Genomic DNA, 23,432 nt, shown 5'->3' with positions numbered 1-23,432 from the left:
CGGCGGACTGACAGGCTCCCATCAGGCTGACTTCAAATGTTGAACCTGGGTTTTCCGGTGTCGAAGGTCTTCTTCTTATATATTCGTTTGTCCGACCCTCCTCTCGAGGGCAGAGAATTTGAATGTTATCTTGGCAATACGACAATTATGGAGCAACGGTCCAATCTCCAAGCGAAGGGGGTAAATAGTCTTCCAGGATTCATCCTCTCGCCTGAGGCACCACAACAGTGGGGGATTACGAACTACCTATCTCCGACTAGTTAGTCGTAGTACGTAGTTGCCAAGTTGGTAACTGAGTCGCAACGTTCCCAGCGTTCGACTGGCTGGCTCCACACACGGGCGGATCACCCTTGGGCGTGGCGCTCCGTGGCCGTCCATGTCTCACGCATATTCGGACATTTGACAGTTAGCACCGCGCATTCACAACCAGGTTTCTAAGATAGGTAGGTTTAAGAGCACAACAATTGACTATCGTAGGCTCCAAAAATAAGAGAGAATTGTTTGTTCAGTATTCCACTGCTATTTTTGGTGTGGATGTCTCAATTTATCCACTCAGTATGGCTGTTCCGCAGGGATGGCGGATATATATATTGCCTCCAATGGGTGTTCACCACCATCATGAAGACGAATGACTCGACTCAATTCTTGATGGATGATTTGCCGACGAGAATGGAGAAATGCAAAGCCACAAGGGTAGAACTAGGGACTCAGGGCGATATTCTTGGTAGTAATCGGTATGGAGTGCTCGGTACTATTTTAGTCGAAATCTATTTATACTATCAACCCTGTAAATAGTTCCTGAAGGAGGTGGATAAGACGAAGAAGAGAAAAGTGAATAAATAGCCGTGTTGCCTGACCAAGCCACTATTATGTTGAACCGTACGGAAAATCATGCATGCAAAAGGTATACAGGACATCCTATGAGAGACGAGATAGCAGCAGTAGTATTGCTCATTGCCAGCTGTGAAGCCAAGCTTTGCACACAAGCAATCTCAGACGTGGCTTGGCCGAACCCAAATGTCAGATGTGGTGGAATGTCGGCAGCCATTGACGTTGGTTTCCGGAAGCCCTTTTGTGTCGGAAATTATTTTTCGAAGACTCCTGGGTGGCATTGGAAAAGCATACTGCTTCGTAGATAGTGACGGCCATAGCTGAAGAGCTGAAACGGATATGATGATTTGCATCGGATTGTTTCTGCATGGAAGCTTGAGCGGGGGGAGGATTTACCGATTCGCGGTCTTGGCTTGCTGAATCAGCGGGATCTCGGTCCGAGTCCGGCCAGAGCCACTAGCTCCACCTCCACGTGATCTCAGTAATTGCTTATCTCTCTCGTCCAGGCAGCAACATTTTCAAGAGCTGTGGCCTCAGGCGTCTACAGCAGTCGGCATCCCGTTCGTTCCTTCCGCATCGGTCGCACCTGCCTTTTCTGGACTTGGTCGTCTGTCTTGGATGCCAGTTTCAATACTATCATGGTGGCATCTCTCTCAGCTACTAGTCACCCGGAATGCATGTTGAAATTGTCTGCGATCAGCGCATCTCTACATATATTTACTTGCTAGAAGGAAGCTAGAAACGATATACGACAGGGCATTTGATAAGGTTTCAACACTGCACTAACTACTTGTGACCCAAACGAGAACCATCGCTAACTATACACAAGTCCAGGAGTTAGGATCGGTGTAGTTTCCCGGCCCCGTGTGAACGTTATGCTTCGGATATCGGCAGTGCTTGCGCATGTACTCAATAGATCCGTTCGCATCGAGCTTGTTGCCCGGCATATACTCTGGCGCCTTCCCGTTTTCCACCCAGTCCACCATCGTGCGCAGCAGGTTGACTTGGGGCGCCTTGGAGGTGTACGTGCCATATCCTTGGCCGATATACGATGCTCCCGTGCCATCGCCGCAGTGGCCCATGCCAGAGATCTGGAAGAACCGGTAGAACTCATCTAGCTCGGACGGCGCGGCATTCAGCGCATTCGCTACCCGCCGGTAGTAGAATTTGCTGTCCGTGGAGCTGATGATGGGATCCTGCGTGCCATGGTAGGACAGCAGCTTGCCTCCCCGGTCCCGGAAGGCCGTGATGTTGGGATCAAACGCCTGGATATTGAACGGATTCTGCTCCAGGGCCAGCTTGGCACTCTCCAATGTCCATTGGCTGGAGTTCCAGTTGGTGTCGTTGTAGACCACATATTTGTACCATTCCTCGGTCCGGCTGTACATCGACCCCGTGAAGTAAAGGTAAGCCGCGTCGGCCTCACCCCCATAGTTCAGGCGCGGGTAGTACACGGTCCCGTCGGGGCCATAGAAGTCACTCAAGGCCCGGTTGACCTTCGCTGCCTGCGCTCCCGTGATACAAGAGGTGCTGTTGGTAGTCCCGTCGCAAATCAACCGCTCGATGACCGGAGCGCAGAAGTCAGGGTCTTCGATGATCCCATCCAAAGCCCCATCGACCGGGTCGCACTGACGAACAATCTCCTGGTGGATTACGGACCACAGATCTGAAGAGATGAAGTCTGGATCATCGGCTAACCCCGTCGCCTTCCACAAGAAGGCGCCCCAGGAGATCAGGTTGATGAAGTTCATTGCCGCGGAGCCCGCGATCACTCCGTCATAATCGTCGGGGAACCGTTGGACCTGTTGGTAACCTTGGCGGCCACCGGTGGAGCAACCCAGGTAGTAGGAGTAGTTGTACCCCTCATCATAAAACAATTGAGTCAGTTGCTTACCCACCACGGTACCTTCGTGCACTGAGCGATATGCAAAGTCGGCCAAAACCTCCGAGTTGTTGAGAAAGTATTTGGCCGTATCCCCGTCATGTCCAGCGTTGGTGCCCACGGTGGCGAAACCGAAGTTGGCTGCAAAGTTGAGGTCCGTTTCTTGGACACCTAATATGGAAATCAGCAAATTCCTTCATAAAGTGTGCGATCTACGGGGAGACCACAGCCCAAAAATTGGGCGCGACACTCACATCCGGCTAGACCTCCATTCCCCGTGCTCACGAAGCGACCGGTATAATTTCGTGGCAGCCAGGCTTCAGCCCAGAGATGGCTGCGATCCGACGTGGAGATGTTCATGGTCACCCGGCACAGGTCAACACTGGCTTGCACCGATGCTTTACACGCGGAGGCGACCTCCGCTTGGGAGATGTTCTGCCCCGCAGCAACATATGCGACCGATCTGACGGTGACATTGGCGATGTCGATCTTGTTCTGAAAATCATTGCAACGTGACTGGAAGGAGTCGTTCGCAGCGAGGGCTGCTCCAGGCAATGCCAGGGATAGGAGACTAGCTACTTTCATTCTGCAAGCTCAGAGTGGAAGCGACACAATGAGAAGGGAAGATGGGACGCTCCTGTGCAGAACACGAGAAACGGAGTCACAGGGAGGTTCCTCTTCTTATAGGTAGTGATCATCAGGGCGGTTCCATATTTTTGCTTCTTGCAAGACACATTGCGGAATGTGATGGACTAGTGACCAGCCTCGACATCATCTTCGGAGACATTGTGACCATGTTTGCTTTTCCCCGCGTTTTGGAACGGCCTGAACGTCGGTGATTCGACTACAACCCACAATCATCGACTCCACATAATACTGATCTGGGGAGCGAGTGATGCGGAAATGTATTGCAATTGTCAGTGGCTACCCCGGAAAAGCCAGTGAGAGAAGCCAGGAGTCCCTGGGAAAGAAAGTTTCGATAGACCGGCAGAAGATCACGGCAGGTGAGAAGCGGGCCGGGCCATGGAGCCTCGGTATCCTCCTAGCCCTGTACCATACCTGGTGCATACATCGGCGGATTGTATGGGCGACAGTGAGCTGTCGGTTCATACGGGGTGCCGTGTATAAGCTTTTCGTCGGGCAGCTGATCCTTCTGCGGACCTGCGCTTTGTGGACGAACGTCCAGGCTACTGCTATCGGTGTATACCCTCGACTTCTCGTTTCAAGTCTTCCTTTTAGTTAGACAATTCCTGTTATTCGCATACCCTCCTGTTCCAGTAGATCTGTTCTCAGTAATTGCTCATTATGGGATATGAAGAGGCCCACGAACCCATGTTGAAGCAGAACAAGGGGGAGGGAAAATACCCCGGTCGGTAGTTGTTACTCCGCACTGAACCCTTGCGTCTCCACTTCAATTAAGAACTGACCGGGGTTGGCACGCTATGATTGGGATGCCAAATTGCCAATGTTATGGAGGAAGGCAAAAATGAGGAGAGCAGGAAGCACAACCCGTGTTAATACCCCGCAGTGGGTCATAGATCATCAGCGATCGGCATGGGGGAGAAGACAATTAATTAATTCTGAAGGATGGAGGTCTGCAAGCATGGACGGAGTAGGAGAGGTAGACGATGGAAGGTGGAATGAGTATTCTGTTGCCTGATGCTGGGAATGAGGGCTTTTCAATATCCTCTGAGAGCCTGCATGCAGGAACATAGCTGGCCTGTATGCCTGAGGAAATAATATGATCATGCCTCAGGCGACTCTCATGTGACTCGTTCAAGACAGGGCACAAAGGGAAGCAAGGGATACAACGTAAATGTTTTCATTCTAAAGATCTTTCTTTATATGAGCAATGACTCCAACCACTGTACACTGTCTGCTTCAAGCCCCTCCCTTCTCAGTCACCCACGCAGGGACCTTGAAATCCGGAGGCAACTGATACTGCCCAAAGCAACTACCGGCATTGCATCGGCCCAGATTGCACCGACCATACAACCGACAATAGCATTCGTCCGCCCGCGGACATGCAATGCTATTCAAGCGCTCCAGGTCGATCGCCGCTGATCCACCATCGGTGTGAAGAGCACCGCGCCGAATGAACAAGATATGCCATACGTACGACAATATCCGACCGGCAATGCGATCATCCCGTGGTGCTGCTCGGCGGGCCGACGGGGATCGTCGTTCCCCTCCTCCTGCTCCAGACTGGGCATCGTCGCTGCCATCTAGCAGCCACTGGCGCAGCGCGATGTACTCGTCCCGCGTGTGCTGCCAGACGCTCTCGCGACTGACCACAAACTGCGCGCAACATTGAGCGCGCACCGCGTCGTTGCGACCAAGTTGCACCCGCGCGCTCTCCAGCTCCAAGCTGATCTGGTCTTTGCCAAATAGATTGGCCAGTGCACCTGGCAGTGCCACGTCGGAGGCCGTCCGCGCGCTCCATGGCTCAAGCACCGACTGCATAGACAGCTCCAAGCTACCCTGCGCGGGTGTCTTGGGGGAACATGTGCTGACGCTCCAGTCGCAGCGGAGATTGTGGTATCCCCAGGGGGCGAGGGCAGCCGAGATGTTCAACGCCGCCAGCAGGGCCGCGTTGTCATAGTCTGGCGCATCGTTGTGCCAGGCCCAGCGGGACCCGTGCACGAATACCATCCCCGTGGCGGGTAGTTGGGCATAGTTGTCGATCAGGAAGGTCAGGTAGCCCATTGCTTCGTGGCCGCGGTTAGCGGGCACTTGCAAGTGCGTGCTACGGGGATCGAGTGGTGCGTCTGCTGTGTAGACGCAGAGATGATATTGCTCTGCGAGCGGTGCGAGCCAGTCCGAGGCATCGGCTGTGACTCGCGATACGACCAGGACGGGCTTGTCTGTCTTGGATAGCCCGGGACATTGGCCCCGGGCTTCTGGGAGTTGCTTTGCGGTCGTCTCATAGGTGATGGTGGTCCAGGCGAAGGGCCGACCGGGAGGGGATGGCCGGTTGAGGAAGAGGATGAGGCCGAGGATTCCGGCGAAGATGGCCAGATGGAAGAGACTGCGACGGGTCCGGCGCCTCATGATGAGGTGCTGCTATAGGCGACAGGCAGCAGATCAGATGGAATTAAATTATCGCTAGTTATCTCCAATTCTAATGCGTTGGGGATTGTGGCTGCACGTCCTGACTAAGCGGCAGAACGAACCACTCGGAATCCCGCGGATGATCGGCATTAGTATTGCTTGTCTGTACAAGAGAATATGGGGATAAATCCAGAACATATCAATTAATACATATGATGGCCTTAAGGCAGCCGAATTTGTGCCAAGAATTCCATACTTCTATTTGTTGAAGATAGATACAGTGCTTCACAAGATGCCCGCCAATCCTTCGCACGATCTACGGCTTTCCGCATCATCTGATTTTCGCTCAAAAACATACAGACAGCGTTCAATCAATAGCAAAGATGTTCTCTATAGATGGGGTTCTGTGGTCTGTGCTGATGGGGTCCGAAGATGACCTTCAGAATTAACAGGCGGCTAAATGACTGAGATGGATGATGCTCGATTAGGTGCAGCGCATATCTCCTCTCACCTATACCGCGCACAGAGGTATGTCTTTCTGAAGTGGAATGCATTGCCAGCATAGATCTACCGTGAAATATAATATTGTCAGAGTCGTATGCGAAGATTACTTCGCTTTGTGGTTGTTAGTGACGACTGTGTAGCCAACCTTTGTCCTGAGGTATATGCCGATGGCACCAATAAATTTGGGCTACTCGAGGGTATTGTTTTGAAGAGTCAACACTCAAAGATGTTTGGGAGTCATGCTTCCCGGAGAATACGATCCGCAAAGGTGGGAACCTCCGTGTGTGGACCCTTGAAAGACGTCGATATGATAGCAAGCGTGTCGGCTGCATCGTACGCATGATCCTCACCTTACCACGAAGTCTATATTAGCAACCACTCGGTACAATACCGATTCCCACGTTTAAACAAGCTACTCCAGCACATGCAACAAATAAAGATCAAACATCCCTGCCGCGTGGCCACCAGTCAACGGCCCAAGATAAGCCCCTCTGGGGCATACGCGGCCCTGCAGGTGATGTGACCCGTCTCGTCCATCTAACTGCATCAACCGCTGCAGGTCCCGTATCTTTCTTTCAGTTCTGACTGCAGCACAAGGTTAGAGTTCTTTGTGTGTGGCCTGCACTCGGGGTGGCTTCGGCTCGGTCCTTTCTTGTGAAACCTTGATGGCAGCCACTCGGCGGGTTCCCGGATTGTGGACCGGACTGGGCGTGCTTGGCGATCAGCTTCAAGAATGGTTGATTTTGATTACGACTAGATGAGGTATAGGTTTTAAAGTGAGGGGATGGTGGGGAAGGTAGATAGAAATGGATCGAGGCTGAGCTGTATGGGGCCGTAGTTATATATATATATATATATATATATATGTATGTATGTTGTGATGAACGGGTGGGGATGGACACTGAAGAACGAGGTACTAGGTACGTAGTAGGACAATGAATATACAAGATAACATTTGGAAGATCTGGAGCTCATTAGAGACATACGAAAGAGAATGTTACTACAAAATGCTACAACTTTGCTAAAGCTCATACCGGTGCTGACCACATGCATCAATGATGATACATCTCAACCGTAACAGATAATTCCCAAGACAACCAGATCAAATAAACCAAATTACGTAGATTACGTGCGGAGCTCAATATATCCAAACCAATAAACAAGAACTAACCAAACCAACCAAACCAGACCGAACAATCAAACCCACAATGCACCGTTCCATCCCCTCCCTTCCCTCTAGCCTTCCATTTTCTATCAATCCAACATCCCCTCCACCCCACCCACCCTCAATGAATGCCACAAATCCTGACACGCATCCTGCAACGACTTCTCGGCCTCCCATCCTAACTCACAAGCCGCCCTCTTCGGCACCGCCACGCACTCCTGCACATCCCCCGGCCTCCTTTCGGCCAGCTGTTTCGGGATATCCTGATGACTGACGCATTCCATAGCAGCCACCACCTCCGCCACGGAATGCCCTCTGCCAGTCCCGAGATTAAATGTGCGAAAGTTCGTCTTTACCTTCCCCGCGAGCGCGGCCGCCAGGGCTGCAGTATGTCCGTGCGCCACGTCCGACACGTGGATGAAGTCGCGGATAGCAGTGCCGTCGGGAGTCGCCCAGTCTGTGCCATAGACAGATAGAGCTGGCAGCTGACCGGTCAGGACTTGCACAACTACGGGGACGAGGTTTGAAGGTGTCCCGCGGGGATCTTCACCCAGGAGACCGGAGGGGTCGCATCCGATGGGGTTGAAGTATCGGAGACCTATAATGGTCCAGGATGGATCGGAGGCTGCTACGTCGGAGAGAATGGCTTCGCCTATCCATTTCGTGCGGCCGTAGGGGTTTGTGATTCCCGTGCAGCCTTGCTCGGATGTTATAGGCTCGCTAGAGGAGTCGTTGTGGTAGGTTTCTGGTTGGTGCACGCAGTGCTCCTCGCGCAGGGTGCCGTGGTTCTGAGCTAATGTGCCGTAGACGTTGGCGGAGGAGGAGAAGATGAAGGTTTTGATGTCGTAGTTTGCGAGTAGGCTGACTAGGTCTACTAAGCCCGTGACGTTGTTGTGGTAGTACTTGAGGGGATTGCGTAAACTGTCGTTGACGTCCTTGAATGCGGCGAAGTGGATCACTCCGGTGATTCTGGATCGAGACGCAGTGCTGTTATTGTTGGTGTCTGGTGATGGTTCCACTGTGTACGAGGCCAGTAGAGCGCGCATGGAGGGCATATCGCGAAAGTCGATGCATCTCAGCTCGGCCCGCGGACAGTGGCCGCCTGTTCGGGTGAAGTGTTGCTTGGCTGCTAGCAGGATCCGGTCGAAGACGTGGTCGAAGCTATTGCTCAGGTCATCCACGATGATCACGTTGTAGCCCGCCTTGAGCAGCTCCAGCGAGGTGTGGCTGCCGATGTACCCCAGTCCCCCGGTGACGAGTACATATGGGGCGTCATCTTCTAGGCGAAGTGAAGGTTCGTCAAAGTATTCGTCCCGCTCGGTTTCGGGTGTCGCAGGTGCGGAGAACAAGGGCGTGGGCACCGGCGAGCTTCCTTCTGAGGTACAGATAACAGACATGGCGCAGCTAATGGAGAAATCACAAGGGAATGGATAACAATGATAGCAATAGCAGCAGCAGCCGTGACGAACGGGATCCGACCACGATGATGACGAGGCCAATATAATCCACGAACTTTCTTCGCGAGTTTTGACCAGTCTAGATTCTCACCAGGCCAGTATAATTCGCGAACTTAAGCACTACAGAAAAGCTACTCTGGCTGGGCGAAACCCGGACTGGAAGTACTTGAGATCGTGGGACTTGCCCTCCACTTGCTTTCTCCTCACTTCCCCCCCTTTCCCGTGTTCAGGGCTCATCGCTCCAGCTACGCTATTCCCGCATCGGTTGACAGGAGCCCGATGATTTCATCATCGCCATTGAGTCAGTGTCCTTGGCCCGGTCTGCCTACCACATAAGACCGGCGACTGCCGCCCTAGTGAGGGACGAACGCAGCGTGGTTCATGTTCGTCCGACGACCAGGCGGCGACAAGCGACAAAAGGTGTGTCTAGGACATGACGAGCCGGGATCTGCCTTGTGTTTTTATTTTTGGGAGATAATTGGCGATCGTAATTGACATCGAATCAATTAGGCCTCGCGAGCCAGCTAGGCTAAAAAGGCATTGGCGGTTCAAGGTTCGACCGCGGGCTTGCTAGTTCTACATCTACTGGTGGGAAAGGAAGAGACTAAGGGCAAAAAGGGAGGCATTGGGGCAGAAAAGAAGAATGAAGAGATGATGGCAGTTCTGGGTCTGCAGTAGCTTATCTAGTAGTGCTTTAGTATGCATTAGACCCATGTTGGCCATCTCTGACTTTGCCGGATCGGCTCCGTGGCATGACGGCGGCAATTCTGACCATTAATTTATTTTCTGAGCTAGTTGGAAGCCTGGCCAGGTCTGTTTGTCTGTCTGACAGGTTGGACCGACTTGCTTGCCTTGATGTCAAGGAGACTTGTCTGCCATGAGGTCTGGCGTGATGTTAAGGGGTGTAAATGTGATTCATGGCAGAAATTGGTGCTGCGAGGAGAGAGACACTGAAGCATGCAGGTCTCGCTCGGAATAAGCCCTAGTTTCAATCGTGCAGGGCCAGCGCATCTTTTTTTTCTCCTATCTTCCTGTCTTCCTGCCTTTCTTGCCTCTTCGTATCGACGGCCGGTGAGGTGTCCTCCGTACCTGAAGCTGCACCTCCGGCGTCAGGCAATGGGAACCTGCAGATACGAAGGCGAAGAGAAACGGTGAGATTGTGATTTGTAAGAAATGACATTTTCGTTCCCTTTTTTTTTTTTTTTTTTTTTTTTTTTTTTGGTATGCCTCTCAGCCACTGCAGGCTACCTGTCTAGCTAAGCAACAACGTATTGTACTCGCAGAAAGTGGCTTTCCAAAAATGTCCGACTTCCCGAACATCCCGATCAGCGCCAAGAAGGGGAGGGGGAAGAGGAAAAGAAAGGGAAAGAAATCCGCCATGACTATCCGGAGTACTGCATCTCCGTGAAAACTGATGAGACACAGACAAGTAAAAGAAGAAAGAAAAAGAAGAGAGGGGCGCCCTTGCGTGCGACCCATCAAAATTGACACGTTCGACCAGTCAGAGAACAGAGAACAGAGAACAGAGAGGGACAGCAAGAGTTGATGGGGGTTTCCGGACTCCACCGGTTCATGGTTCCCCTTGTTTTAAAATGATGGAGACACACACACAAGAAAGGAAGGGATTGGGATCCAGTTTTTCCGCTAAGCGGATATTCTCTTTACTGTAGTTAACTATCTAGTTATTTACTGTGCCTGTTCCGACAAAGACTCCATCAACATGCCCCAGCTGGAGGGACCAAAGCGCTCGTAGAAATCGCCTACGATTTCCGTGACAAATATGTAGGCGGCACGACGACGCAGATCACGCACCAGAGCAGGCAAATGATGGTTCGGGACTTCCGTGACCATGTAGCCGCAGCGATCGCGAGGATAGGGAAGCTCGCCTAGACGATGTTGCACCTCATTGGTTTGCCAGCGTGCAAATGGCTCCTCACAGACCAGCAGGAGATCTGAGCCTGCATCGGCCATCTCGGGATCTGGGGGGGTACCTGGGTTGTGAACCACCTGCAGACATCGTCATGGTTATTATCATTGTTAAAATAGACTGAATCAACCACGTTGTTCCATGTTTTCTCATTTGTCGGGTTTCGAATGAGACAGCAGAACAGCTGTCAGATTTTTCTTTTATTTGTCATTCCCTCCACCAAGGTAGAGAAAGAGGAGAAAGAGAGAGAGAGAGGGGTAGTGGCTGAACCAAGGAAAACTCATAATAAGAAAGAACAACATAATGCTTACCAATCGATCGCGGAGAAGCCCCGAGCAATCCTTGATGTGACGATGAAGCGCGCGCAAATACTCGGCCTGAGCGGCATTAAAGTGGTTGGGAGTCTCATCGACCATGATGCCACCCACGCCTAAACCCGTCGTGGCATACTCGGCGGCCCAGCTGGCATAGCGATCGATCTCCTCGCATGCAGCAGCCAATGGCTTTCGGCAGTAGTCGATGCGGATATAGCCGACCGGATAGACATTAGGGCAGGCATTCAGGCGGGCCACTTCGCGCGCATAGTTGGCATCGGGGCACGGCAAGGCACCCGGTCCACTGTTGGGGTTGACGATCACCAGGAACTCGAGGCCGGGATAGGCAGCAATTCTACACAGTACACACCTCTCTCCATCAGTCACTTTGCGAGGGGAAGAAAATAAAATGTAGGCGATACACCAGAGAGATAGAGAATAGAAAAAAAAGGCAAGCAAGCAAACAAGAAAGAAGGTAGGTAGGTAAACTTTACGCGTCATAAAGTGGATCCCAGGTGGTCGGCGTTAAGGGATAGATATACAAGGGCACGAGTACGCCCGATTTGGGAAGCGTCGTGGTGGTGGTGGCCATCGGATCAAGGCTGGATAAGGAATAGAGGTGGACGGAGGTGGGAAGTTGACCCTGGAAGAGGGAAATTGGAGACAGACAAAACTGGGAAGACAATAACAAGAACAAGAGAGAATGGGGACTAGCGGTGGCCAGGTTTTGTCTTCAGCAATCAACTACCAGTCTTATACGAGATGCCATGGCATGACTTCATCTACATGAAGTCGCTAGCCAAGAGAAGGACGTGGACACCGCGGCCCAAGGCAGACACTGTGAATGGGGAAAGTACTGTGCACAATAGCATTCGGGTGATATAGTCGAGATAGCCTCTTGACTCTTGACCTGTCTGTGCCTGCCCTGAAAGCCGAAAAACCAAGGAATAAGCAAAGAAGAAAAAGTACCACAACGCCATTCCCGCGCTAAACCATGGACCAAGGCCTGGCCGGCGTCTCCAAGCTTTTCCCTTACAAACCTTCCCCTGCCGGCTGCTGTTGGTGTATCTCACGCCAATCACATCCTCCGATCGGAGAACCTGACCTGGCCAACTCACAACGTATCTTGGTCCAAGTGGAGCTTCCACTTTTAGCGCCAGATACTAGTCGAAAAAAAAAAAAAACAAAAAAAAACCTAGAGTTGTTCGAACTTCGAACTTCCATCGAAAGCGACCGTCCCAGGGTTATCGAATTTTGGTGCGGCGGGATCAACCCACCACTCATCGTTCAGGTCGGCATCACGTCGCAGATGGTCTCACCATCAGGATCGAAACTCTCGTAGTAGTCTTCCGTCAATGTGGTCAGGAACAGATACTCGGCCTTTCGGCTCATCTGGTTGACAAAACTGCGCAACGTGCCGTTGCTGAGATTGTCAGGTACCGAGTGCAGCATATACGCATATGCCGTGCGATTCGATGCCATGGCATTAAGACTATGCTTTTCCGTCTGAAAATCCTGATAGGAACTCTCAAACACCACTGTGACGTCCGTCGCGTTGTTCTCGTAGCGACTATCCGGAATGGTACCTGGATTGTGGATCACCTAAAGGGCAGATCCGCCAGGAAAAAGTTAGCCACTGGGATCGTCATAGCAAGAGAATTCTCTGCTCTCTTGCTGCACCCGAACCGCGGTTTCGCTTACCATGCGATCTCGGCGCAATCCCGACGAACTCTTGACGGCATCGCTGATCGTCTGCATGTACTCAGCCTTTGCTGCCGAGTAGTCATAAGGGGCTTCGTCAAAGAAAATCCCGTCCATCGCTAGTGTCAGTGATCGATTCGCCCACCCGGCATAAGTGGCGACATCATCCAGCACAGCGGTGATGTTGCGTGTGGCATAAGCTGTGCGCACATATCCAACCTTTCGTACATTGGAATATGTGCTGAGCCGTTCCACCGAGGAGGTATACTCCTCCGAGGGATACGCACTGGAGCCGGGCCCGCTCGAGGGGTTGATGATGACCGTGAAGTTCAGGTCCGGGTGCGTCGTGACCCTGGGACTGTCAGTCACCGTGCGCAATGCAATCGGGGGTATGTGTGTTTCAGGTTCAACATACGATTCATATAAAGGCTCCCATGTACTGTCATTGGTGGGGTAGATGTATAGTGGGAATAGAACATTTGTCTTCTCACCACCATGCTTGCGATTTAATAGGACTGCGCAGGGAACAACAATGACAATAATAATCACCACGGCAATGGCGATGGAGATAGCGATGCACCAAGGCCGCCGGGGGCGCGTGAGATTAGGGCGAGGCATCCATGCGGCAGCCAGTCCGAGCTGGCGAGGGTTAGTTGAGAAGATGGAGTATAGTCTAGCTAAAGACGCAAGCTGAGTTCCGGCCTCTGCCCGACCTAGATAGACGGCGCGCAGGAAATGATATAAACCTGAGGGTGAATCCGGCCAAGTGCAAATTCCCGGACTCGCCGGACTCACACGTAGGAACTAGATCGCTGTGATTCGCTCGCCATGTGGCGCGATAACAACAAAGGATGGAGTGCTATTGGGGTCTAATGGCAATCGAGGCTGTTGACAAGACCGTGCTTTTGAGGTGCATAGAGCGTGGCGAGGACAGCAAAGGCAGCTAGAGCCCCGTATTCGAGTCAGACATGCATAGACCCCCCCACGTTAGCGCCGCTTTTGTGCCCACCAGTCCACTGGGAGGTCCCTGTCGGTTCGAGGGCCCAAAAGAAGAAATGCAGTCAAAGCAGAGGAAAAAAGAACGTAACGGGAAAGGGAAACTCCCGCTATGCTTGTCGCTGGCTGCTAGACTAACGCCTGCTCAGCTGGCTGGCGCTAGACCCTTTCATCACATTTGGATTTTTTTTTTCTGCCTTTTTCTTTGGGTCAGCGGTAGGTTCCAGAGATACATGCATCTGCTATAAATAGTTATATTAAATGAAGAGATGGCGCCTCCCTTGGCGGCTTGAAAGGGAGCTTGACTTGGGTAGTCAGCGATTCTTATCGCCCTAGATAATAATAATCACTTAGGTACCCCGTCCACAGTCGGTTCAAGCAGCGGTGTTGAGTGTTCGACAAGCTGCCTGCCACCATGGGACTGGAATACCTGGGTCTGAATGCCGTGGGATGGCATCGAATGATCACGACATGGTGGGATAAGGTACGTATGAATTCTCTCCTGGGAAAACAAAAACAAATCCCTTGTCCCCCGTCCTTCCTCTGACAATCGCAACGTTTAGGTGATAGCAGCATGTTTATTAACGACCATTGTTCTTGGTGCTGTATTCATTTTGAGCTTTATAGCTCGGAAGATCTACAGAATCTGGCAGGTATGTCGTGCCGTCGTCCATTTCGTTTATCGCCGTGAGGAATGCGCTGACGATTGGCTTTTGCGGTGGGAGTTTAGGGGCGGCATCAACTCTCCGTGGTCCCAACGGCCATTGCCCGTTACTTGGACCAACTCAAAACAAACAACGCCCCCCTTGCGTCGGAGAAACCGTCCGCGAAGGAGCTTAAATCGTTTGGTGTTTTTCTCGGCGGGTTTTCTAATCCTCCGACACCTGCCGAAGCCCATTTGCTGTCGCAATGGGATATTCTCGTCGTAGATCCCCTCCAACCCGGGGTTTTGGACGCGCTTACGGGTCACTGCACGTCATCGCACATTCTTGCGCGCCTTGACGTCCGAAGTATAGTGCGGTCTGATGCCTGTCGCAACAATGATGAAGCCCTCCAAGCTCTGGAAACGGTTGTCCAGACGCTATCCAGTACTCTCAAGCGCGGCCAGAGCAGCACATCGCCCTTTCACGGCGTACTCTTGGCCGATTGCCACGCGCATTTCCAACCCGTGATCTTGAATGAATTGGTCAAGTACATGAACCACGTCGGGCTAGCTGTATGGCTGGAATTGGCGCCACCAGCCTACCTCAGTGAGGAGCAAGGCCGGGCCATTAACATGCAGCAAATTCGTGGCGTGGTGTATAGAAATGGTACAATCTTGCAAAATGGAGATAGGCGCAATTATTTCCAGATGACCGAGATGCGTACTGCCATGCGGGCCGTGGCATCCCAGAAAGCTGTTGGCGACTCGGCTATTGCTATGTGGGATACGATTGACGACAGCGTCGAACTCACGCATCATGTTCTCGGACGCAGCTTCAAGTGGTGCAACTACAACAGCGCTCTGTGTTGGATCGCACCTCAGTCTGCGCTAACGAGTGCGGATATTGCCGTCACAAGAAGTGTGACACAGGAGCCCCTGGGGGCTATGATGTGGCTGAAGCGCGGCGAAGTTTTGGAAGCGCACGATGTTTGGAGGCTGAATGACAAGGTAAGAGCCCTTATGTGAGCTCGGGTTAAGTGAGCCCGATATGGAAGCTGACCATCCATAGATCTGTCAAACGCCGTGTGGATACGACGAGATGTACGAATCGCTGGAGTCCTTTGTTCCCGACTTGAAGGCAAAGCTTGCGTTGTCACCCCCGGTAAAGTCTCGACGGTCCGATAGTGCAGGCACTGTGATCGAGGGACTCGAATGGTCTGGAAGAACCGAAAGTCCACAGACAGATATCCTGTCCGTCTCCCCTGCTGGAGCAAGCTATACTGGACTCGCATGCTTTCAGATTGGTCTGGATTGCACATCCAAGGATGTCACGGACCTCATCGAAGGGCAAAGACAAGTTAGAGACCTCGATTTGCTTCAACGCCTCAGTGCAGAAGAGCTTCGCCAAGTAACCGAGCCATTGCGCGCCTTGCTGAAGGCCCAGAATTCACACACCTATCTTTCGTCGGAACTGCAGTCAATCAAGGACTTGATTGACCTCCTCACGGCTTGCAGAGGTGACGACAATGACCGTCTTCGAATTTACGTCGGCTTGCATTCGGGCTTCCGCACTCGTCTTGGAAGTCAGATCTGGGGTCTACACGATCTTGATTCCAGTATGGGCGTGCTAAACATTTATCTGTCGGGAAAGACACAAGATCGCACCGGAACCATTCTCCACACGTACCTGGCCAACAGAGGGTTCAGCCGCTCTCGCTGCTTCTTGGCAGAGATGGCCTTGGCCGCAGAGAACCAGACGATATCGGAAACGTGGGGATTGCCTAAGCGCATGGTGGATGATATCGAACAGCTTACCCCGGCAGAAACTTTGGCTTGGCTGCGACGACTGGCCTTATCAAGCCATGATGACCCGATAAAAATGTCTTCCAAACTCCGCGCCTGTGGTGAATATCAACTTCTGGAAGCTCCAACCCTCGCACAACTCCGTGCTCAGTGCTCAAGTGAGTATCTAGATGGAGAGATCTCGGCAGCGGCGCTGGTCTCCTCACGCCTCGCGTGGCTCAGGGAACAGGGCTGTTGGTGTCCTGATGCCTCGGCTGCCGAAGCGCTGTTTCTCGAGATTGATGCTCGGTTGCCAGCTCTTCTAATGAACGGAGAGGCAGAGATTCTCGACAAATTAGCCACAGTATTCGAGTCCATTCTTCAGAAGGGCACTATCGACGCGGGTGCCGATCTTTTAGCTTTGAGTGTGTTTTGTGCCTTCCGTCGGCTTGCTCTGAACGAGATCTACCTAGAAGTCCTGGACCGCAACCCCCTACCGAACCTCGAGCCTGTGCAAGCAGCATGCTTTGCTGAAATGTATGCCTGTGGTGCTCGCACGGATATGTACTTTGATATGACACCGAAACGCATGGGTAAAATCATCTGGCGTTGGTACCGCGCATATTATCACGAGCACCAGCCACCTCAACGAGAGGAGGTTTTCACGGAGCTGCCGACGGCGTATGCCTCCATGAATGTGGATCTGGACCCAGAAGGGGAAAAGGAGACTGCATCGTGGCACTACCGACTCACATTTCTGGGAATCTTCGCTGTCCCTGCACTCATTGATGTCACCATGTTGACAACGATCGGTCGAGGCCTTTATTTAACTACATATATGAGTGATATCGACAAGACACTCGCCACTACTGCGTTGATGATTGCCCTTCTTGTCTGTGGTGGGTTTGGTAGCTGGATCAGTTCCGGTGGAAGCTACTACTTGTACGCGATGGCGTTCCCAGCTATGAGCATGTTCATCCTTACCCGCTTTATTGCTGGGCTGGCAGTTACCTTCGTCGGTGGAATCATCGCGCTGATCGTTGTTGGTGTGGTCAAGGGATTCGCGGCAGGCATTCTGTTTTTCCTTTACTTTTTCATGCTGTCTACGTACCTCATGACCTTGTCCGCATTGTCGGTCTATCAGCTGCCAGGATACCAATTCCAATCGGTGAGTTGATCATTCCCCTAACCCTCTGCCTCATATTCCAGTTCTTCATTGTTTGTGCAGGCCAACTAAATATGAAACCAGGGACGCACGACAGTCATGTGCTGCATTCCGATCCTCTTCATTTCACCGATCGTCACATTGTGGGTACATCGCGACTCGGTCATTTACCTGTGCATCCTGGGACTGTTCCTCGCTTGCCTCCTTCTGGGGGCGCGGCGGGTCATGGCTCGGTGGAACAGCTGGTATCTGAATATTCCTTGCGTCACGGATACGGAAATTGTCAACTGGTACACACAATCCACATTGGACCACGGATCTTCCACCGAGAAGGTGAAAGACGTTGGTGCAGACGCTCGCCGGGCCCTCCTGACTAGCGTCCAGAAGGAGAATAAGAAATGGTTTTGGAGCAAGAAGACAACAGACCCGTTCATCGCCAGAATGGCCGAAGGCTATTCTTCCACAACCTTCCTGTTAGGATGGTACTGCCGCTACTCGAGAACCAAGATGCCTTTGGCGTACAGCCCAACATGGAATTTGCAACTCAAAGCGGCGGTTGATACCATGTCTGAAATGCAGAAGGGTCTGAAGATGCACAACGCGTTTCTTCACTGGCGCCACACTGGGTCTGATGTCTGGTGTGGAATCTTGTATTTTGTCGTCGCTCTGTCCGATAAGTGGTCTGCATTGCTAACAGGTGAATCGATCGTCGGTTTGTCTGCAGCTAACAGCGCCAAGTACCGCCTCACGGTCGGCTTTGCTCTCGGCTATTATCTCCTAGGCGCAGTCATCCTTGACGCCGTATCGCAGCCACTCTGGACCCTAGTCACAAAGGCAACTCCTCAGCCTGTCACCTCACTTGCCAGCCTTCGCCAGGTAACTCTGAATGATGCCAAGGCTCGACGGAGCCTTTACTGGAAAAACCTCATGAAATTCTTCTTTTTGCACATTTGGGGTGCAGCCATCACGATGGCCGTTATGTGGACGTTCGAGGGTTCAATGAGCTCCACCATCATGTACCTGTGCTATGTTGGCTGCTATACTGGATTGCTCTGGTATCAGTATAACCGGATCTTCACAGGACCTCATGTCGCTGGTGGCCTTGCTGTTGGTTCCATTGCCGGATTGGTTGTAGGAATCATTCTTCACGAAGTACTTCCTGCCTTCCAGTGGAGCAGTGTTATTGGCCTTGCCACTGGTACCTGGGGAGCTGCGATTTACACTATTTTCAAGGCTGATATCGGGCTGCCATCCTTCAAGGGATCAGACGACCAATCTCCGCGCTTTGGGGCAAGAGATAAATCCGTGTCCTACGGTGTTAGCACCCTCGAGCCACACCCTGATCTCTCCCAGACAACCATGTCGCAAATGTTCGAAAACGTCCTTATGCTGTCCGAAGAGTTCCGCTACAAACTAGATCCTGCGCAGCATCCTGGTGTTGAAGTTATGCAGATTTTGGGATCTGATCGCCATCTTCATAAACCAGAGATCGTCCAGGCCGCTTTCCATGACGCAAAAGACCTGCTTCGACGCGTTGCAGAACTCTGGCAAGCCGGGGACATAACTGTTGAACTGGTTTCTGCCGCACACCTCATTCAACCGGAACAGAAGATCCGTGCCATCAGCCGACGGACAGGTGATCACGTTCACGTTTTCATTGTTATCGGTCCTGATCTCGTGGGATACGACTGGACATCAGACATTCGTCGCAACTGTCAGACAATCGCGGAAGCGGTCGTCCAAGCCACTGCAGAGTTCAAACTGGGACTTTCCCATGACCATGCTCTGATGGCAGAGCTTCTGATTGTGAGCGACCGGGAGGGCGAGGACATAACCTTACCCGAGGGCATCAAGCGTCAGCTGGAAGGCAGCTCGACAGAGCGCGCTAGAGTCCTCAACCATGGACAGCAAGTATTGTTGCGTCACATTCTTCTCGGAATGGACTGCGATCAGGAATGGGACCTTCTTCCTAAAGCTGCGAGAAAGCTGCTCCTCCGTCGAACCTGCGGACAACCATGCCGCGTCAGTCCTGAACAGACTGCCTGGCTCGTCTCCAGAGCAAATGACACGCTTTATCTGGAAGAGTTCATTGCTAGATGGAACCTGGGTTTCAAGCTAACAGCTAGCGTGATGTCGTTTGCTGCAGCCCAGGAATCCCATCGCCAAACTCGTGATCAGCCGGAATTCATGAACGAGAAGTACGACAAGCCCATTCGTGATTTGCTCGCACTCAACGAACACACACCCAGCATCGGTTTCGCCGAAGCGCTTCGCCTTTCGTTTGCTCGGATCGTGCACATTTGGAATGCGTGCCTCAAGTTCCTTGTCATCTCCTTGGTAGCGGATCCAGAATATCAAAGAGAGTTAGACTCAATGCTTCGTGGACAGCCCTTGGTGTTTGCCTGGCCAATCAACCTTATCTTGAACGGTGTCTGGGTGACTTGCAAATCCCTACAACGTCTCATAATCCCTTTGGTCTTGTTACATGGACGGGAGAAGGTCTCCACTCTATACCGGAACATGAAGGATTGGACGACAGTGGTCCATCAGGACCGGGTTGTCGTAGAGAGTTTGAGTGGAATCTCGACCGGATTCTTCCGACACGAAGCAGATGGCACAAGCCAGCTCTACCAATACTCAGGACGTCATGAGCACGAGCCAAGCGATTACAAACAACTCATGGCCATCAACACATACACCGACAAACTTGTGCTCTCACGACGCCAGGAGTACCGTGGTGATACTCTGCTCAATGAGTTCACCTATGAGTACCCACAAGACAATCGGAGCGGGCGGCCAAAGTTGCCCACGCAGCGACAATGTACCCAGGGCGAGCTGAACGGCCAGATAGTCCATTATGACAAGCGCGGTTATATGACCTCAGGATCAGCCATGCGGGGTGTGAATCGCCTGGAATTCAACTTTTGGTACCGCAAAGGCGCCAAATTTGAGGACGAGCTGCTGCGCGCCGACTATACTCTGCCGCATATCAAGATCCAGGTGGCCTGGTGTATGCCTCCTCCAAACCGACCGGAGAGGCAGGACAAATGGATTCCTTATCCTCGGGTCACTGATGCGACCTTCATCCAAGGCGATGATACCCACAAAGCCAAGTGGACCTACGACCATAAATTCCACCCGATCATCGCAACAACGTTGAACGGTGAAGCTGTGACCACCCCTGCGATGATCCATGAGGACTGGTTCAAGGTATTGCAAAAGCCCACCAAGTGCAGCTTCTTGGATGACAATCCACTCTTCTCCTTTTCTTCTACGAAGGTGAACTTCGTATCGCGCTTGCTGGGCTGGAATGTCAAACGATATCCGATCCCCACCTCGCGTGCTCGTACTCACCTCTGGAAGTCATGGAAGGGCAGCAAGGAGTTCGATGCAATCACAGCACGATGGCTGGACGAGACCATGCTACGGTCTGACCGTGTGCTCAAGCCATACTGGAGAAGACGCAACCTGGGTCAGCTGGAAGCTGCGGCAGATTACCTCGATGCTCAAGCTGATACAGTTCTCGCTCGGGTGGACATTGACCCCGAAGTCAGCTCCTGGACACCGTTAGCTTTTAAGATCAGTGACCTCTCGAGCTTCGGGCAAGGCGGTGATTCACGCATCAACACTCGCACGCTCTCCACCCAGCTACAGGACAGCGACACCGAGCTACACGTCCTCGCTATGGATACCGGCACTTGGCCCAATGAGCCCGGTGGTGTGTCGGCTTGTCGACGCGATATGGTCAACGATCTCAAGGGTATCCGCTGGCACATTGTAGCTGAAGCAGCGAACGACTATGGTGTACCCCGATTTCAGATCGAAAGAAATGTCCAGTCGCTGGCCGTACTGCCCCAGTGGGGCTTGGACTTCATGAATCCCACCCATGGCATGTTTCAGAACACACTGGACTCGGAGGTGGTGCAAAAGTCTTACGATACGAGGGTTGCGGATATCGAACGCAACTTCCTCCCAATCCTAACCAGCCTCGTTCGTTGTGCGCGATCCATGAACAAAACCCGGGCGCTCATCGAGGAAGCCACCAAGGCTTTGGTAGATCTCAACACATATTTCGAATCGACTCGGAACTGGAATGACGTCTGGATGAGTGACACAGTGAAGCACGCCTGGCGGGAATTATGGCTGACCGAGGACATGGAAGACACAATCCCTGTGTCAGAGTGGTGGAATTGCGAGTACCCGACCCTGCAGCAACTGGATACGGCTTTGGATATGTGGCATCGCTGTGAGTTAGCCCCCGGTCCGACCACTAATACCACGCTGACGTTGAATCCTAGACCTTTTCATTTTCTCCATCCCCGTTCCCGAACGGATTCCCGACGTTTTCCAGGTGTCGCATCATTTCACCGGCGCCACGTACGGTGTGATGTGTAAAGTCAAGCGCAAATGTGCTCTCCACGTGTGGGATCACTGTGTCAGCTTCCGAGAAATGACTACCTTCCTGTCGGCCGCTGTTTCCTTCGACTCGACGTTCGTTAACTCGTCACTCATTTCCTTGGGTCACCTCGCTTGTATCCTCATCGAACACCATGCGGACGTTGTGCTTCCCTGCGCGGAGTATTTTAATCCTGGCTGGGAAATAGAACTGGGCACGTGTGAAGGTGTTTTAGAACATCGTCGGGCCTTCCAGCGCAAGATTGATCCGGTGGTGAACGGAATTACGAACATGGAGAAGTACAAGCCCATCGAGAAGATCAAGACCGAAACACCCACGGTAGTGATGTTGTCGCATATTCGGTATGTATCTGCTTTCCTAATCTCTGCTTGCGAAACTGTCGACTAACCCATGTAATAGGTATGTCAAAGACATCAAGACAGCCATCATGGCTACAGACCTGATCGTCAACCAGTGGGGTTTCAAAGACTACCGCCTCCACATTTACGGCGATATGGAACGCGCTCCTGGATACGCGTCGGAATGTCAGGAGATCATTGCCTCCAAATCGCTTCGAGATCACGTTGTTCTTAAGGGATTGGGTAATCCATCTGTTGTGCTTCAAGACGGGGTAAGTCATTCCACGTTAGCACAGTTTTCGATCAATGCTAACCTTATTCATAGTGGCTTTTCATGAATTCATCCACTTCCGAGGGTCTTCCATTGGCGATGGGAGAGGCTGCACTAACGGGTGTTCCTGTGGTATGCACAGATGTCGGTGCCTCATTCTGTGTTGTCATGAACCGCGACACGGGCAAAAAGTTCAGTGAAGTCGTTCCCCCGAACGACGCCTTTTCCCTTGCATCGGCCCAGATACGGGTCATGGCACTTCTGGGAGAGTGGAGCAGGTTCGCGGGTGATGAGGAGGGCTACGTGCCCCCATCTCTGGGCTTGCGTCCATCTCCGGAAGAGGTGCAACGGATCTCCCAGCGTATGTACGAGAAGGTGGAACAACGTCGCCAGTTTGGTATGCAAGGTCGGGCGAACGTGCTCAAGAGCTTTTCCAGTCACCGGTATCTCCGCGAGCACGAGCAGATGCTCTGGCTGGGCAAGTACCAGAGCGAGAGCTACGTAGCCCGTTCCTCCTTGTCCTCCAGCGGTTCCAGCGGGTTCTTCAAAGAGCGGGTCACAGTCGAGCAGATCAACGAGCCTTTATTACCTCCTACTCCTCGGTGGCCAGGTGCCCGGCGGGAGTCGCGCCGTGGCTACTTTGGGTACAGCTCATCCAGTACTCAGTCTCTTTGTTGATGGAAAATGACATTTGAATGAGGGCGCATTTGGAAAACGGAGGTATCAAGTGAGTGAGGTCAGGAGTTGTACATAATGATTTTTCCTGTCATCCACTAGTTAGTACTTAGTCTTAATCAGCATAATGTTAATAGACCAATTGGTACATAACACTGAACTCAAGATGGGTGAAGTAGATCATGTCCATCAATTCGGGAGACCATGTGGAAAGTGAGGGAAAGGATGAGGATAGAAAAGAGGAGGAATGACCCGCGTGTATCTTCATTCACGCCCGATCAGGTGATACGCGGTCTAAAGGAAATTGGCCTTG

The 23,432-nt window shown here is 52.2% G+C and overlaps 5 protein-coding genes across 5 annotated transcripts; 1 reads left to right on the top strand and 4 right to left on the bottom strand.

Moving 5' to 3' along the window:
* Positions 1-1,649: 1,649 nt before the first annotated feature.
* On the bottom strand, positions 1,650-3,298 carry BO83DRAFT_403415 (tannase/feruloyl esterase family alpha/beta hydrolase; the record flags this gene model as incomplete). The annotated part of the gene is made up of 2 exons (XM_025533616.1): positions 1,650-2,884; positions 2,968-3,298. The coding sequence occupies 2 exons, from the start codon at positions 3,296-3,298 to the stop codon at positions 1,650-1,652; spliced, it is 1,566 nt and encodes a 521-aa protein (XP_025382841.1).
* Positions 3,299-4,569: 1,271 nt separating this feature from the next.
* On the bottom strand, positions 4,570-5,799 carry BO83DRAFT_382915 (DUF3431 domain-containing protein). The gene has a single exon (XM_025532343.1). It carries the CDS (start codon positions 5,762-5,764, stop codon positions 4,595-4,597), a length of 1,170 nt encoding a protein of 389 aa, XP_025382840.1. The 5' UTR covers positions 5,765-5,799; the 3' UTR covers positions 4,570-4,594.
* A 1,723-nt stretch (positions 5,800-7,522) lies between these two features.
* Positions 7,523-8,903, bottom strand: BO83DRAFT_371482 (udp-glucose 4-epimerase; the record flags this gene model as incomplete). Its single annotated transcript, XM_025529935.1, has 1 exon — positions 7,523-8,903. The coding sequence occupies exon 1, from the start codon at positions 8,828-8,830 to the stop codon at positions 7,523-7,525; it is 1,308 nt and encodes a 435-aa protein (XP_025382839.1). The 5' UTR covers positions 8,831-8,903.
* A 1,673-nt stretch (positions 8,904-10,576) lies between these two features.
* BO83DRAFT_403412 (spherulation-specific family 4 protein) lies at positions 10,577-13,450 on the bottom strand (the record flags this gene model as incomplete). Its single annotated transcript, XM_025533615.1, has 5 exons — positions 10,577-10,897; positions 11,129-11,486; positions 12,501-12,733; positions 12,833-13,184; positions 13,248-13,450. 5 exons carry the CDS (start codon positions 13,448-13,450, stop codon positions 10,577-10,579), a joined length of 1,467 nt encoding a protein of 488 aa, XP_025382838.1.
* A 793-nt stretch (positions 13,451-14,243) lies between these two features.
* On the top strand, positions 14,244-23,299 carry BO83DRAFT_441628 (glycosyltransferase family 4 protein; the record flags this gene model as incomplete). Its single annotated transcript, XM_025536352.1, has 8 exons — positions 14,244-14,312; positions 14,392-14,481; positions 14,559-15,479; positions 15,541-17,421; positions 17,503-21,664; positions 21,717-22,176; positions 22,235-22,445; positions 22,499-23,299. The coding sequence occupies 8 exons, from the start codon at positions 14,244-14,246 to the stop codon at positions 23,120-23,122; spliced, it is 8,418 nt and encodes a 2,805-aa protein (XP_025382837.1). The 3' UTR covers positions 23,123-23,299.
* Between the last annotated feature and the right edge of the window lie 133 nt (positions 23,300-23,432).

Source organism: Aspergillus eucalypticola (assembly GCF_003184535.1).
Source record: "Aspergillus eucalypticola CBS 122712 chromosome Unknown BO83scaffold_39, whole genome shotgun sequence".
Lineage (NCBI taxonomy): Eukaryota > Fungi > Ascomycota > Eurotiomycetes > Eurotiales > Aspergillaceae > Aspergillus > Aspergillus eucalypticola.
The sequence above is the reverse complement of the archived record's forward strand: the minus strand, read 5'-3'. Positions and strand labels throughout refer to the sequence as shown.

Bases quoted from the DNA above. Each gene is read 5' to 3' on its own strand.
- BO83DRAFT_382915 (XM_025532343.1), bottom strand. From the start codon at position 5,764: ATGAGGCGCCGGACCCGTCGCAGTCTCTTCCATCTGGCCATCTTCGCC.